At 34.0% G+C, this 15,176-nt stretch overlaps 1 protein-coding gene across 1 annotated transcript in view; it reads left to right on the top strand.

Annotated features, from left to right (window-relative positions):
- The window catches only part of DNAJC1 (DnaJ heat shock protein family (Hsp40) member C1), a 220,852-nt gene that overhangs the window by 77,948 nt on the left and 127,728 nt on the right, over window positions 1–15,176 (top strand). The window contains exons 4-6 of the mRNA XM_043563363.1: window positions 3,526–3,691; window positions 4,582–4,679; window positions 5,651–5,744. Of these exons, the coding sequence (XP_043419298.1) occupies window positions 3,526–3,691; window positions 4,582–4,679; window positions 5,651–5,744 (358 nt within the window). The remainder of the gene's footprint in view (window positions 1–3,525; window positions 3,692–4,581; window positions 4,680–5,650; window positions 5,745–15,176) is intronic.

Here is a 15,176-nt window from a genome sequence, read left to right as displayed (position 1 = left end):
TGTAATATCAGTATATTACTTTTGTTTAAAATATATTCTAAATTTTTAACCAGCGGTATTTTGCTAACCCAGTTGTACAACTTTAAATTTGTTTGAGTTTTTTCGGTCTGTTTTACAGTACTATATTTGTAAAAGTTGAATGTATTTTTTTAGCTTACTAAGTAAAATCATGTTTTATTTCAAATTCAGTGAAAAGTATAGTTATCTCAGCCTTAGTACGATAAACATTTACAAATCCATTACATCATCATTCTAAATTTGACTGCAGATGTGTTTGAAGAAAAGTAAACATTAACTTGAGAATAAGAAATCTTAGTACCTTCCCTGATTAGGAGATATAAGATACCTATTATATGCAATACATGAAGTGCTGTGTACCACAAGTTTTGGCATATATATATACATTTTATAAAGGAGAGTATGATTGATTAATTTAGATGTGTTTCTTGTTTATGATCTTTGTGTAATTAATTTTTATTCAAAGGTTCAAAATGGGACCTAAGTGCATGTGGTTATTAGTGTTTTAAACTAAAAATCCACACTTTGTATGATGGGAAATTTACAGTTTAGGCAAATGCTAGAATTATTTAAGTGCTTGTTTTCAAAATAGGTATGTTTTCTATTTTAGTTTCATAGTTGCTATTTTATATTTCAAAATATGCAAATATTTTATATTTATATAAATTTTTTTCCATTGGTAATTTAAACCTTTTTAGATTTATTTGCTTTCTGATGTTTGTATTAGGCTAAATAATATTTGAAAAATTGAGGTTATAGAGTGAAACTCACTAATGATTATGTAACCATTATTTTATATTTATCATGTACATTTTAAGAAAATCAAAGTAAACATATTTTAGGCCATATGTTGAATGTGGAACTGATTAATCAGTATTTTAACTTCCAAGATAATGGCCTTAATAATTCCATACCAGTTTTTGCATTAGCGATATTTTCATCACACAGATTTACTTTTGTTTTTTCTTATAACATATTCATACATGTGCGCATTCTTAATCTGGTTTTAACAAATTGTTGAGAGTGGTTGGCATGAACGGAATTACAGAACATTTTAACAGTGTTACGTGTTAAATACAGAAACAGCATAACACAGTGATGCCTTAAATTTTATGTGTTGTCAACACATTTTTTCTTAAATGACTATGAATATAGTCCCTGCGTATTGTACAAAATATCTCTATTTTTCGGTGTTTCAGGAAAGTGGTGATTTATCTTTTAACAGCGTATATTCTAAAAAAGTGAACTATAATAGAAGCTATCTTCCCTTAAAATGGCCAGTCGTGTGAGCCATAATGTTCATTGATAGTAAAATCAATAGAGCATTGATTCTAAGCTTAATCCTTGGAGACTGTTGTTTAGAGTGGCAGACATAGCTTAGTAAATATCTGGTTGTGTTTAATGTGTTCAGTGCATGCGGTTTTGCTGTCTTGAATTTGGCTGTACACTAAGTACAACTTGTATGTGAGGGGAGAAAAGAGTTAGCTATTACTAGATACATAGCACTTCAACAATGATGGTGATAAAATGTGTGATGTGAGATTCATAGCTACGAGTTTAGTTATGTCTTCTTACAATACAGTGTAGATTTAAAACAAATTCAATACTTAGTAATGCTCTTAGGGAATCGTCGCCACTTCCTTAGATGGTCTTTATCAATAACCACTTTCTACATGAAGTTATTTCATGGGAGAGATTCGCTGAAAACAGTGGTTTCTATATTCACCTCCTTTTCCCTGAACAAATCTGAAGTAGAATGTAGATTTAGAATACATGCAGGGTTTAACATTCATTGGCCTTCATTCAAACGTTGTAATCTTGAAACCTTTTTGCCAATCCATTTCTAATTTAAAATGAGTCAATTTTTACAAAGATGGATTTAAACAAACTTCTGAGGACAGGAATGATAGCTTTTGATTCAATCGTGTTATTATATCTTGATGTTAGTGTTCAAGAATTGCTATAAATATTTAAAAAGAAGAGTTAACATCAGATTTTGTCTGGTCTAGCCACTACACAACCATATTTTAATTTGTACACTCTTGTATACTACACAGTTTGCCTTTTAAGAGTTTAGTGCTAATGTCTTTTGCTTTGAACATTAGTTATTCTGATCTGCCATTATTATTAATAATCTAAGTTGATCTAAATGTCAGATTTTCCAGTCTTGCTAATAAAATATATTTTGAATTTGTAACCAATATTTTCCTACTGAAAAAAGAAGGTACCTATAATAAATCCTCTGCTTTATTTTTTTTTTCCAGCATATCTCCAAGGTATCAATTTAATAACTATCAAAGTAGCTACTGCAGTTGTTGCATTTAAATTGATTTACATGTCAAGACTGGCAGTTTAGCAGCTGCGCTATTATTCCTAGATCGGTCAATTTACTTGAGAAAAACCTACTACTGAGTTCTACTGACCTGCCTGACAATATAGGCCCTATTTCTATTCCTGTAATTAGGCCTGCGACTAACTCAGAATATTTTTAATTAAAATATTTTGGTCAATGTGTTGCACCAAATTAGGCCTTTCAGTGAAGATTTAATTCCAGAAATAGTGTGATTAGAATTTTTAATGAGTTGTGTTCAATTAAGATTAACAGGTTGTGTGTTTTGAACATACAGTGTTTGTGTGTGACCATTTTGAGTTTTACAATCATAAATGTTACTCCTGATTTTTAACCTTAAAAATGTTTGTCTTAATAATGGTCTGACAGGTAAATTGAAATTCAGTTGAAATTTTATTCTAAAGAAAGCTGATTTAAAATGCATTACTAGGAGAGCTTTTATCCGTTATGTTCTGTCCCTCCAGCAAAGCCAAAAATGAGGAAATTGCCACTTAAATGTTTACAAATAAACAGTTTTACTGAGAAATCTAACATAAACACTGGTTGTTTCCCATCTCTTTCTACTATGGAAACTTGTTATTCTTTAAAGGAATTTGAGCAATACAAAATTAAAAGATGCTTGTCTTACAGGCTTTTAATCACGAAGGAGCTTTGATGAAATATTATATATGAATTTTTCAACCTTGAACTACATAGTGCAGGGTTGGAAATAATAGCACTGGCTAGAAGATGTATCCTGAATTTGGTTCAATTAATATATAATTCATGGTAACAAATAGAGCTCTTATCTTGATTTTTATTCCATTGAGATCGTTCCCTTTGTTGCTGGCTTCTATGGTGGGGTCTTTACTGCAGACTGATAGAGAGGTAGACTATATGGCTCCTTTAGTTTAGATGTCATTCCAGAAGTCACATCACTGTTAAATACAAGGTCTGGTATCCACAGTGTATGACTGTGTATCTTTTTGAAGATTGTGGTTGTACTACACACAGAGGTTTGAATTTATAGGCCATTGTAATGCTGCTCATCTACACAAATGTTACATATTTTGGAGAAATTCTTTTTCTCTTTCCTCTTTGTAAATATGGGTATGAATAAATTTTTTTTGTTTTTATTTTAAACTCCCCATGAAAAACTATTATATTTGCTACTGTAGGTATGATGATATTCTGATCAATGGACTTCCAGATTGGCGACAGCCTGTATTCTACTACAGGCGGGTGAGAAAAATGAGCAATGCTGAGCTGGCATTACTTTTGTTCATTATTCTCACAGTGGGTCATTACGCTGTGGTTTGGTCAATCTACCTGGAAAAACAACTGGTAAGTATTGGTAATAAATCAAATGATCTAGCCTCCTTAATTTTATCTGGAATTTCAGACATTTTATTTTTCAACAGATAAAAATTTCAATTTTTCTATATGTACGCCTTATCCTAATAGTTTTGTACTCCATAGCTGGTGTTCGATGTGCTTCTAAGTCAAGAAGAACCTATGACATAAAAGAAGGGTTGTTTTTTTTCTTTTTTAATAAAAAAATGTGGCATTTGAATTTGTCATAAAATTTTGTGAAGGTCCAAATACCTAGCTGGAAATTAGCAGGGAGAGCCATGTTTTCTTAATTGTCACCTTCCAAACAAATCTTTTTTATGTAAAAATGATTTTAGAAATGTTTGTGTCATAGCCTTTTATGTAAAGAATTTTACTTTAAAAGGTTTTAACTAAATATAAACTTGAAATGAGTATAATTTTATAATTTCAGAGATCAGTTGGTGAAAAAATTACACTTTTCTTCTTTTAACATACCGTTACATAGTTTATTCTGCTCAGATTTTTTTTTATGTGCTAAAGATAATCAAACATATTTATCAGTATTCATAAATTAGCATCTGTTTACTCATTCTTTTTGAAGTGACATTATTAAAGTTGGATGAATGAGAAAAAGTAAGTTGAATGCTTTCTCTTCTTAGAAAACTTTGATTGCTATGGAGATGCACATGACTGACAGTGCTGAACTTCATGTGTGTTTAAGGACTGGATGCCATGGCAACAGTTATTGTTAAAGATTGATGATTTTACTTAATCATGTTGGACCCTACATACATTTGCATAAATGTTCTTCTGTAATGTTTACCCTTCACAGAAGACTCTTGATAACATTTGAAGAGTATGTGTTAATGATAACCTGTAACCATAATTCTTTCCACATTAAGGATGAACTGCTTAGTAGAAAAAAGAGAGAAAAGAAAAAAAAGACAGGCGGCAAGAGTGTGGATGTGTCAAAACTTGGTGCCTCCGAAAAAAATGAAAGGTGGGTGCATATAAAAACATTGTGTAATTTGAAACTGTTTTAAAGCGTCTTTAATATGATCCAACTTCATATGAATAGTCATTTCAGATTTGCTAACATTTACATCTGTAGTAGGTTTATAAAAGATTAGTAATGTGCCATAGTTTATGAGACAAATCCTAATCTTAGGCAAAAGTTCTACAGGTTTTTTTCCCCTTGTAAAGTGTAAACATATATTTAAGTAATCAAACCCCCGAATGTTTGTCATTTGAAATTTTTATACTGAACTTTAGAAATAAAGTATTCCTAGAAGAACCTGTCACTTTAATGTTTAGCTCAAAAGTGACAATATGCAGAAAGGCAGTGATATGCGGTACACTCAAAAAGATACCATTTCTAGTATCGATTCATAAAAAGAAATAAAGGGTTTAAATAGTTCACACAGCAGGGCAGGAACTGGATCAATGTGAGATGGAGATCAGAGACTATTCTGCCTGTCTTCTGTTCTGATGACATCAGTGAGTAATGCTTCAGTGAACTGCAAATGACATTAATTTTTATGTATTGGTTTGTTTATGCTACAGTCTTCATATCTGCTTGTCAGCACTTGGGAACACTCTGATGGTACTTAGTCTTTTATAGCTCAAGTAATCATAAGGTTTAAGAATTCATTTTACAGAACTGAAGAAAAGTCCAGGTTAGAAAGAGAGCTTTTGTTTCTTTATAACTTGTTTAGGCGTCTCCTTCCCCAAAATCTTAGCCTAGCTTTTCTTAATTGCTATGCATATTGCACTTGTTGTAACTAATGTATTTCGTGATAGAATACATCAAATGTAGTGATAACCGTCATAAATATGTCATCGAAAAATTTCTTCGTACTTTTGTGGGAATAGCCATTCATAATAGAATTCATGATCTTTATAGAAATATTTGTTTCCCAACTTTCTATATTTTACTTCTTTGTTTCTGTTTTTGTTTTTTTTCCCTTTTAGATTAGTGATGAAACCACAGTGGCATGATTTGCTTCCATGCAAGCTGGGAATTTGGTTTTGCCTTACGCTAAAAGCATTGCCTCATCTAATCCAGGTAGAGTGTACCTCTTTCATATAATATTAGATGCTTTCACTTTAATTATTCATGAAATAATTTATGCCCATGTCTGCTATCCGAGTACTGATAGACAATGGATGTTTTATAATACGGATTGAATTGATATAAGTATAAACCTAGTTAGAATAGTTCTAAACTTATGTAGGTGTTTATCCCTATAACTGTCTCTTGCATTGCTTTTAGAACAACTTAGAATTCTAAGACATAGAAAAAGAAAAAAAAAATACAATCGTTAGGTATAAGAGCAATAAAAATTTAAGTCACTGTAATCATTTAAGGTGTATCCAGAAAAAAAAAAAGAACAGGACTCAAATAGCCTGTCACCTGTTATTTTAACAGCATTTAAGTACACAGTGGGGGGGGGGGGAAACGCATGAACATTTGCATAATTATGCAAAAATATATATTGCTTTCCATTTTATTTGCAACTTTAAGAGGAGTGAGATATTTTGTCTTACATTGGCAATCAGTTTCTGTTGCTAGTAGGTCTCGATCAAACAATAGAATGTGGGTATATATAATTTCTATGGCAATTTCTCGCATTTTTTAAAAAAATTCAGCATACCAAAGCATAGTTTATTAAATTATTGCTTTGCTAATTTTAATTATTACATCTGGTTAGAAAATTCCGAACACATAAACATAACATTTAAAAGTATATGTAATAGTTTGGGTGTAAAAATTTCGACGTTCTTTTAAGTTGTAATTTTGGGTAGGAAATGTTTCATTTCAGAAAATAAATGTTTAGAAAAAACAAGAGAGCCAGATGATTCCCACCCAGTTCTACCCGCTTCTTTTCACATAGCAGAGCTGTTTTTCCTAATCATTTAAGGAAATGAATGACTCCAACTTCTGCATTTTATCCTTTTTTCCTCTTAAAACAAAAATTTTATGTTAGAAGGGAAAATGAAATAAAAATCACTAGTGTGTTTCTTTGTGGTCGTTCAAAATTATTTACCAATTCTTCCATCAAAATAGTTCATCTTAATAGTTATTGCTTGCAGAATCATCTATTTTGTTTATAGTTAATAGAGAAAATTGGAGTATTTTGGTAATTTAAAAGCTTTTGTTTATAAGTTATTTAGCATATTATCTTGTTTATTTGCGTAAAAACCCACAATCCTTGTATGCTGTGTATGTAAGTCTTAATAAGAGAGAGAGGTAAAGTATATTTGTCATACCAGTATCTATGTGAGACGATGTAACCAAAAAATATTTCAGGACATGTATTTTCTTATGTTTTTTAAGAGTGACATTTTGTTTTGTTTTGTTTTGTTTTGTTTTGTTTTGTTTTGTTTTAGAATCTGCAATAGGCAAGCCAGAGTGTAGATGCATTTTACAGTCATGAGGCAGAGTAAATTGAGTATCACATAAAATGTCAGTCTGAAACACTTCTTTGTAATTGTAAGCCAAGTCATTTGAAACAGTGTTTATTTGGTAAAATTACCATAAATCCAGGTTAGTATGCAGAGCAGTTTGCAAAACTAGAACCAATATATTAAGATGGCTTAGATTTATAAGGTGTTATTTTAAATTATCTGCCTGCAGAGTCTGTAACTAACAGATTATGTTGCCTTGCCATAAATTTTTTAAAAGTTACAAAAATTAGAAATTTTACAAAAAATATTTAGCCTCTTTAGAAACTCTGCTTTCTTAAACTGTTGGATCAGTATGAGTTTTAAAGTTTTTACTTACTTGGTTGTACCTGTTGCTTTCAGTTTTGAGACACTAAGCATTAGGTTTTTAAAACCTTTGTAAATCTGACTTTTAAATTTTGTTCTAATTATTTCTTTCTGATAATTTCATTCCAAGAAGAAAAATAAGACAATGTTCCTTTTTTTTTTAAACAAATACTTGGTATTTTAATTCTGTTTTGAGGATTAAGATTTGTTTTTTCATGTTCACTAACAAAATAATGTATATAGTAGACTGATAGAAGCTGTAAAAGTGAAAGTATTACAGATTGGTCAACATAGAAAGCATCAGCAAAGCAATACTGAATAGTTGCTATTAGGATTAGATTTGTGTCTGCTTTTTTTCTTTTTTTTCTTCAGTCTACTGTAACTCTGTATTAATCTATCATCCATAAAATTGTGTAATGTGAGTACATACGCCTTCTTCACAACGCTGAAGTTCTGATGTGATACTTCTATGAGGTCTTCAATAAGATATTTGTGAAATTTAGAAGAAGCCCTCCTTACCTGAAGCAATGTAAACTGGTAATTGGTACAGTGGTCAAAAAAGAGCCCTACTAGAGCTCTAAGTATACAAAATGATGCATATGACCTCAAACATTTTCAGCACGTACTTTACATTTATTTATTTGTTGACCACTCTTGTGATACAGGGCCATCGTTTTATTTTTTCTTGCATATACTGTCTCTATAATTTTGGTTTCTCTAAGGACAAACTTCCAGTTGATTTCTTAAAGAAGAGTTAAATGAGACTCTTGCCAAACAATGTAATTGTATAATCCTTACAGAGTTTTATGATTTCCCCTGGTCTTTCATAATTGACTAACTTATATCTAGTTAACAGCATTTTTAGCAACTCTTTCATTGAGCTTTCTGAAGCATCCACTTGGTTTTCATAGAAACAACTCTGTTTTTTTCTATTCACTTTTCATTTTTTAATATAGTATTTAAATTGAATCATATAATTGCATAACAATTATCACTGACAGATTTAAGAGCTAACACATCTAGCTCTTATAGGCATGCGGTAAGTTAGTTAAGCAGATGTCCGTTAAGAGAATTTTACTTCTGTGTGTGAATCCCTTGAATTTTATGAAACTCATTAAAACTGATCTGCAAGTATTCTGCGTAAGTATGTAGCTATTTGGATATGAAGAAGGGTCCAAACTAAAAGTGGGAGATTCAGAGACTTCCAGCAAGTGGCCTTTACACTAGTCAGGTCTGTACTCAAATTTTGTCCTTGTCATATCAACAGCTCTTCGTCTCCAACTTCTTCGGGGAATACCCATTCCTTTATTGTACTTCTTACACATAAATGGTTATCCAGTAGGAGTTGGAAAATGACAGTTCTAGATAATGGGAAAATTACAATAATTGGTATATTAGAAGAATGAGACAAAAGAACTAAAACCTATTATACTTGACACATATAAAATATTTGATAATGTTAAATTAATGTCAGACACTTCCCAGATTGGAAAATATCCAAGGAAAGGCGTATGGGCATAACTGTGTTTAGCAAAATGTATGCCTCATATCATTCACGCACCCATGTATGCAGAAAAGTAAAAAGTCAAATGAAAAAACCAAGGTAAAAAATGTGGAGTGTTTGTAAATTGACGAGAAGGAAGGTTAATGTGTGCATAGGGTGAGGAGAGAACATTAGAGAAGAGTAACATGCATGACTATATGCAGAGAAGTTGGGGAAACTTGAGAAAATGTGTGTTAGTACAGAAAGCAAGTAGAATGATCAACAGAAGACATGGAATATGAATTCGAATATAATAGAGAACTGGGACCGTATCAAGAGAGGCACTGTATGCTTGGAGCTTAGAATTTAATTTTAACATCGAAAGTTTAGCCCTAGTGACACTTGCGTCTTACCAGCCTGTTTCTCTTCTCATGGTAGTTTTGAAGGGAATACACATTCTCTTGGAATATGACTAAGCCAGTCATCTGTGTTAGCTAATTTCAGCCTATAATGCCCAGAAATTTTTCTAGCCTCCAAAATGCCCTTTTTGGATATTTTTTGATTTATCATATATATTCTGAAACATATTCATAACCATGAAAGTAGCAGACAATTGACAAAATATACTATGTGCATATTTCCAGTTTAACCCTTATAACTTAGTTAATTTTTGTTATTGCCTGTCTTTGTTGGAGTCTTATATATTTGGGCCCATAAAAATTTAGGTTGGTAGTACCATTTGATTTCTCATATATAAAATCAGTAAGTGCCAAATATTCTAAGTAATTACCAGTCTAAATTATGGTTTATTCATAGTTCTCTACACTGCCTTTTTGTTGTTGTTGTTCTCTGTACTTTCTAAGATAAAAATGGTCTTAGGCACTGAGAATTTATTTGCTTGATAGTTTGTTTGATTCTGAGGGAATTCACCAAATTTCTCTCTACCTGCTATATTACATTTCTCAGTTACATAATTTATAAAACCTAAAACTCCTTTATGTGTGCACTGCCCACAGTTGTAAATTTTTCCCATTGTTAAGTCCCACCCCCGTCTTTTCTCACTACCAAGCTGATCTTATGTGAACACAGTTAAACTAAGAATTATTGTAGGAAATTTCCAGCACGCATAGCACGCATGAACCCCCATCAGGATTCATAGATTGCCCAGGAGCAGTGTCTGAAAAAATAGAGGAATCTTCTCTATAATGCTGTGGCTTTTACCTTAAAAAATCAAAAGTTACCTAAGAGAGTAAAGGGAATATTCTAGTTTACGGAACTATCTGTAAATGGAGGCATCCTCCCTCCCAAGAAGCTTCTCCCATGGAAACTACAACTGTGGACAAGCCTGGAGGTCACCTCTGTACAGTCAGGGCCCTTCCTTTCTAGCCCCTTTGCTTCTGCTTGCTGGGACTCTGTCAGAAACCAAATAAACAAAACATTCACAGCTAATTAGCAGCAGAAAAAAGCTCCTAAAAGGCTTTGAGGCAATTGTAGCAAGCTGAGTTGCCTGTTCTACTCAGAGTTAAACACAGATTCTCCAAGGGATGGAAAAGCTTACTTTTAGTACTCTAAGAACTTTAAAAAAAACTTTACAAACATACTTTATGTAGGGAGTATGCAAACAAATGAAAAGGGATGGAAAAGAGCGTCTGAATTTTTGTAAGGCTGAAACTCTACTGCTACAGAAGGGCAGAGAGAGAAAGGAAAATTGGAAAGACCTCACAACAGAAGACAAAGATTCCATTCCTTCTGTCCTCTGAAAGGGGAACGAACATCACATGGAAGTACTTGGAGGTCCGAAGATAGAATATAAAGTGGAGTTTTGTAGGTTATTGCTAGATGTAGAAAAGATTTAAAAAAACACAAAATGTTAGGTACAATGTTAGAGATATATAGTCTCATAGATTCCATATTTTATAGATAAAAAGTAGTTAAGACTTAGCTTGGTGAGGCAGTTTGCTCAAAGTGACATGACTAGTGAATGGTAGAAATGAAACTTAAAGCAGATGACAATAAGTATTAAAATATGAGAAACATAAAAGCTGAGGAAGATAACTTTTCCCAATAGTGGAATAACTAGAAGGATAGCTACTCTACAGCGAATGAATAAGCTCTCTACTCTTACAAGTCCCTATCAGAGTATTTAGGCTGATTATAATTATTGTAAAGTTACAGGATTCTTGCATTGAGTTGGGGCTGAATACATGACTTCTCTAGTCTCTTCTGTTTCTTAGCCCAAGTGGAAAAAGTAGCTGTTAGGCCTTACATCTTGAATACCACTGACTGAGGGAGAGGAAGGCATAGCTTCTCAGTTTTTGTTTTATTTTTATTTTATTAATGTTTGTGAATTCAGTGTTTGTACAAAACTTTGGACTCGTATTTAAAGTCTACAATATAGGGGGCGCCTTGGTGGCTCAGTTAGGCCTTGACTCTTGATTTCGGCTCAGGTCATGATCTCACGGTTTGTGAGATCAAAGTCTGCGTCGGGCTCTGTGCTTAAAGCACGGAGCCTGCTTGGGATTCTCTCTCCTTCTCTCTCTGCTCTTCCCCCCCGCCCCCCCCGCCGCCCCCTTAGGTTTGCTGTCTCTCTTTCTCTCTCTCAAAATAAAGTTTTTTAAAAAACGAAAAAAATCCTTTCAAAGCCTACAATTTAAATTTTTTTTTTTTTCAACGTTTATTTATTTTTGGGACAGAGAGAGACAGAGCATGAATGGGGGAGGGGCAGAGAGAGAGGGAGACACAGAATCGGAAACAGGCTCCAGGCTCTGAGCCATCAGCCCAGAGCCTGACGCGGGGCTCGAACTCCCGGACCGCGAGATCGTGACCTGGCTGAAGTCGGACGTTTAACCGACTGCGCCACCCAGGCGCCCTCAAAGCCTACAATTTATATTTTTCCTATGCTCTTCATTGTAATTTTATTACACATTATGTGTAACTCTGAGATTATAGTATAAGCCAATGGGAGAACAAATCTTGACATAAATACTTTGTGGGCAGATTTTCAGAAATGTACTTACGCTCTTTCCCTATGTTGAAGTTTTTTTTTTTTTTAATTTTTTTTTTCAACGTTTTTTATTTATTTCTGGGACAGAGAGAGACAGAGCATGAACGGGGGAGGGGCAGAGAGAGAGAGGGAGACGCAGAATCGGAAACAGGCTCCAGGCTCCGAGCCATCAGCCCAGAGCCCGACGCGGGGCTCGAACTCACGGACCGCGAGATCGTGACCTGGCTGAAGTCGGACGCTGAACCGACTGCGCCACCCAGGCGCCCCCCTATGTTGAAGTTTATATGTAAGCTTCAAACAAGAGGTTTGTGCTGTCAGACCGTCAAAGAAGTGGTACATCCTTCATCTCTTTTGTAGCTACCTGTCCTCAGAGCTCTTCCATGTTCCTTATTCCCATTAGGACAGGTGATGGGTAGCATTTCGCTGCTTATACCACTCTAGATCAACTCCCTTCTTTCCTACGTTTCCTTCAGTCATTTAATATTTTGAAGGTTATTTTTTTTAAGAGGAAATGTTTATTTATTTGGAGAGAGAGAGAGATTAGGGGAGGGGCAGAGAGAGAATCCCAAGTAGTCTCTATGCCATCAGCACAGAGCTGGGATGGAGAAGTAAAAGAAAACCAAAACATGGCAAATAGTACCAGCTCAGCATGTTATTTTATCACTTAAATGCAATATGTCAGTAATATTAAAAGCTTTTGGTATGGATATTCTCCATCTTAGAACTCGCTTATCTTGGAGGTAGTATCTCCAAGGCTTATATGAATGGTCATTATCATTAGGAAGTCCTTCCTGATTAGGCCAGTTGAAAACTTCCCATTGTATATTCTCTGTGCTAACTTCTAACTTCATAGCACTTATTATTCATATTATAATAAGGATAGATTGATATACTATGGCAAGGTACAGATCATCCTGAAATTCCAGTGGCTTAACATATTTCTAGCTTATACCACTTGTCTGTCACTTCTTGGTAGGAAAGAGGGCATTCTGCTCTAACTAGTCATTCAGGGACTCAGAACAAGGACGTCTTTACCATCTTCCAGCTGTATGATCTGGAACATGTGGCCTCCTTCCTCACTATGGCAAGAGTATCGCACAGGCTTTTTGGTGCCTTCGCTTGAAGGTGACACATGATATTTCCATCCACAGCCCATCCAGAACTAGTCCCATGACCCCACCTAATCTCAAGAGGATAAGGAAATGTGGGGAAACAGATAGAATGTTGGGTGAGCTTCATTCTGTTTTCAAGCAATTCATTCAACAAGTATTTATTGAGTGCTTACTATATACCAGCTACTCTTCTAGGCCCTAGAAATAAAAAAAAAATTTTTTTTGAGGCAAAAATCCCTATTCTCATAGGTTATTTTCCAAATTTGGGGTCATTCAGTTATTTTAACATCTGCCTTAAAGACAAGTGCTTGTCTTTTCCTGTAATCTCCATATATCCCAACAAGGTACAGCACATATAATAGTGGTTCAATAAATAAGCATAAGTTAATATAACTAAGGTCTTATTGTGCAAGGACCATGCTCTACAATTACATACAAAGAAAACTCATAACATGTAAATTCTTTAAGTTGGCTGTACTTCTGCAATGTAAGATCAGGTCCCTGCTTGATATATATGTAGATAAGCTTTGAGCCCTTCAAAAAATTTTGTTAAGTACCGGGAGAGTGGCTTCTAAACTAAAAACTTTTGCTCATGTTCCGTTCATTGATGATTATGCTATAAGCTCATTGCCGATAGGAACTCTTGTTTGGAACCCTGTAAATCGCATAGTTTTAATAAAGTCTTAACAGAGCTAAACCTAGGCAGTCCAGAGCCCTGATTGATTAAAGTAAGCCTTCATTCATTCATTGAGTATTTATTAAGCTTCTGTTATGTTTCGGGCAATGTCCACAAAGATGGATAAGAAGTTTACTTAGAAATTCAAATTTTTTGTGTATAGGTAAACTGAGCTTATTTTGCTTGGACTCAAAATGAGACTTTATGTTTCTTTTCTCTACTTGACAATTATATTGATGTGAATTAGCCACTCAGGAAGAATGGGAGGGGGCAATGTTTCAAAACAACTACTCATTTTTTTTTATTAAAAAAATTTTTTTTGTTGTTTCTGGCACAAATAAAGACACAGAGATAAACAGAACAGAATAGAAAACCCAGAAATGGACCTAAAACTACATGGTCAAATAATCTTTGACAAAGCAGAAAAGAATGTCCAAAGGGAATAAAAACAGTCTCTTTAAAAAATGGTGCTGGGAAAACTGGAAAGCAACATGCAAAAGAATGAAACTGGACCGCTTTTAATGCGACTGGACCACTTTTTAAACCATACACAAAAGTAAATGCAAAAGGGATGAAAAACCTAAATGTGATAAAGGAAACCATCAATATCCTACAAGAGAACACAGGTAACAATCTCTTTGACATCAGCCATACTAGATATGTCTCCTGGGCCAAGGGAAAGAAAAGCAAGAAAAGAAAAAAGAGAAAAGAGAAGAGAAGAGAAGAGAAAGGAAGGAAAGGAGGGAGGGAGGGAGGGAAGGAAGAAAGAAAAAGAAACAGAGAGGGGCAGGGAGGAAGGAAGGAAGGCAAGCAGGCAGGCAACTATTGGGACTTCACCCAGATGAAAAGCTTCTTCACAGTGAGTAAAATGAAATAATAAAATTAAAAGGCAACATTTAGAGTGTGAGAAGATATTTGCAAATAACATATCTGACAAAGGGTTAATATCCAAAATATATAAAGAACTTATAAAACTCAACACTCAAAAGACAAATAATCCAGTTAAAAAATGGGAAGAAGACATGAACTGACATTTTTCCAAAGAAAGCATACAAATGGCTAACAGTATATGAAATGATGCTCAAAATCACTCATCATCATGGAAATGCAAATCAAAACTACAATGAGATTCACCTCACACTTGTCAGAATGGCTAAATTTAACAACACAAGAAATAACATGTTGGGGAGGACGAAGAAAATAGGGAACCACCTTACACTGTTGGTACAAATGCAAACTGGTGCAGCTTCTCTGTAAAACAATATGGAGGTTCCTCAAAAAGTTAAAAACAGAATACTATCCCACAACTGAACGTTTGCACTACTAGGTATTAACTCGATACAAAAATGGCAATTAAAAGGGAAACATGCACCCCATTATTTATAGCAACATTGTCAACACTAGCCAAATTTTGGAAAGAGCCCAAATGTCCATTGACTGATGAATGGATT

Source organism: Prionailurus bengalensis, chromosome B4, assembly GCF_016509475.1.
Source record: "Prionailurus bengalensis isolate Pbe53 chromosome B4, Fcat_Pben_1.1_paternal_pri, whole genome shotgun sequence".
Classification (NCBI taxonomy): domain Eukaryota; kingdom Metazoa; phylum Chordata; class Mammalia; order Carnivora; family Felidae; genus Prionailurus; species Prionailurus bengalensis.
The sequence above is the reverse complement of the archived record's forward strand: the minus strand, read 5'-3'. Positions and strand labels throughout refer to the sequence as shown.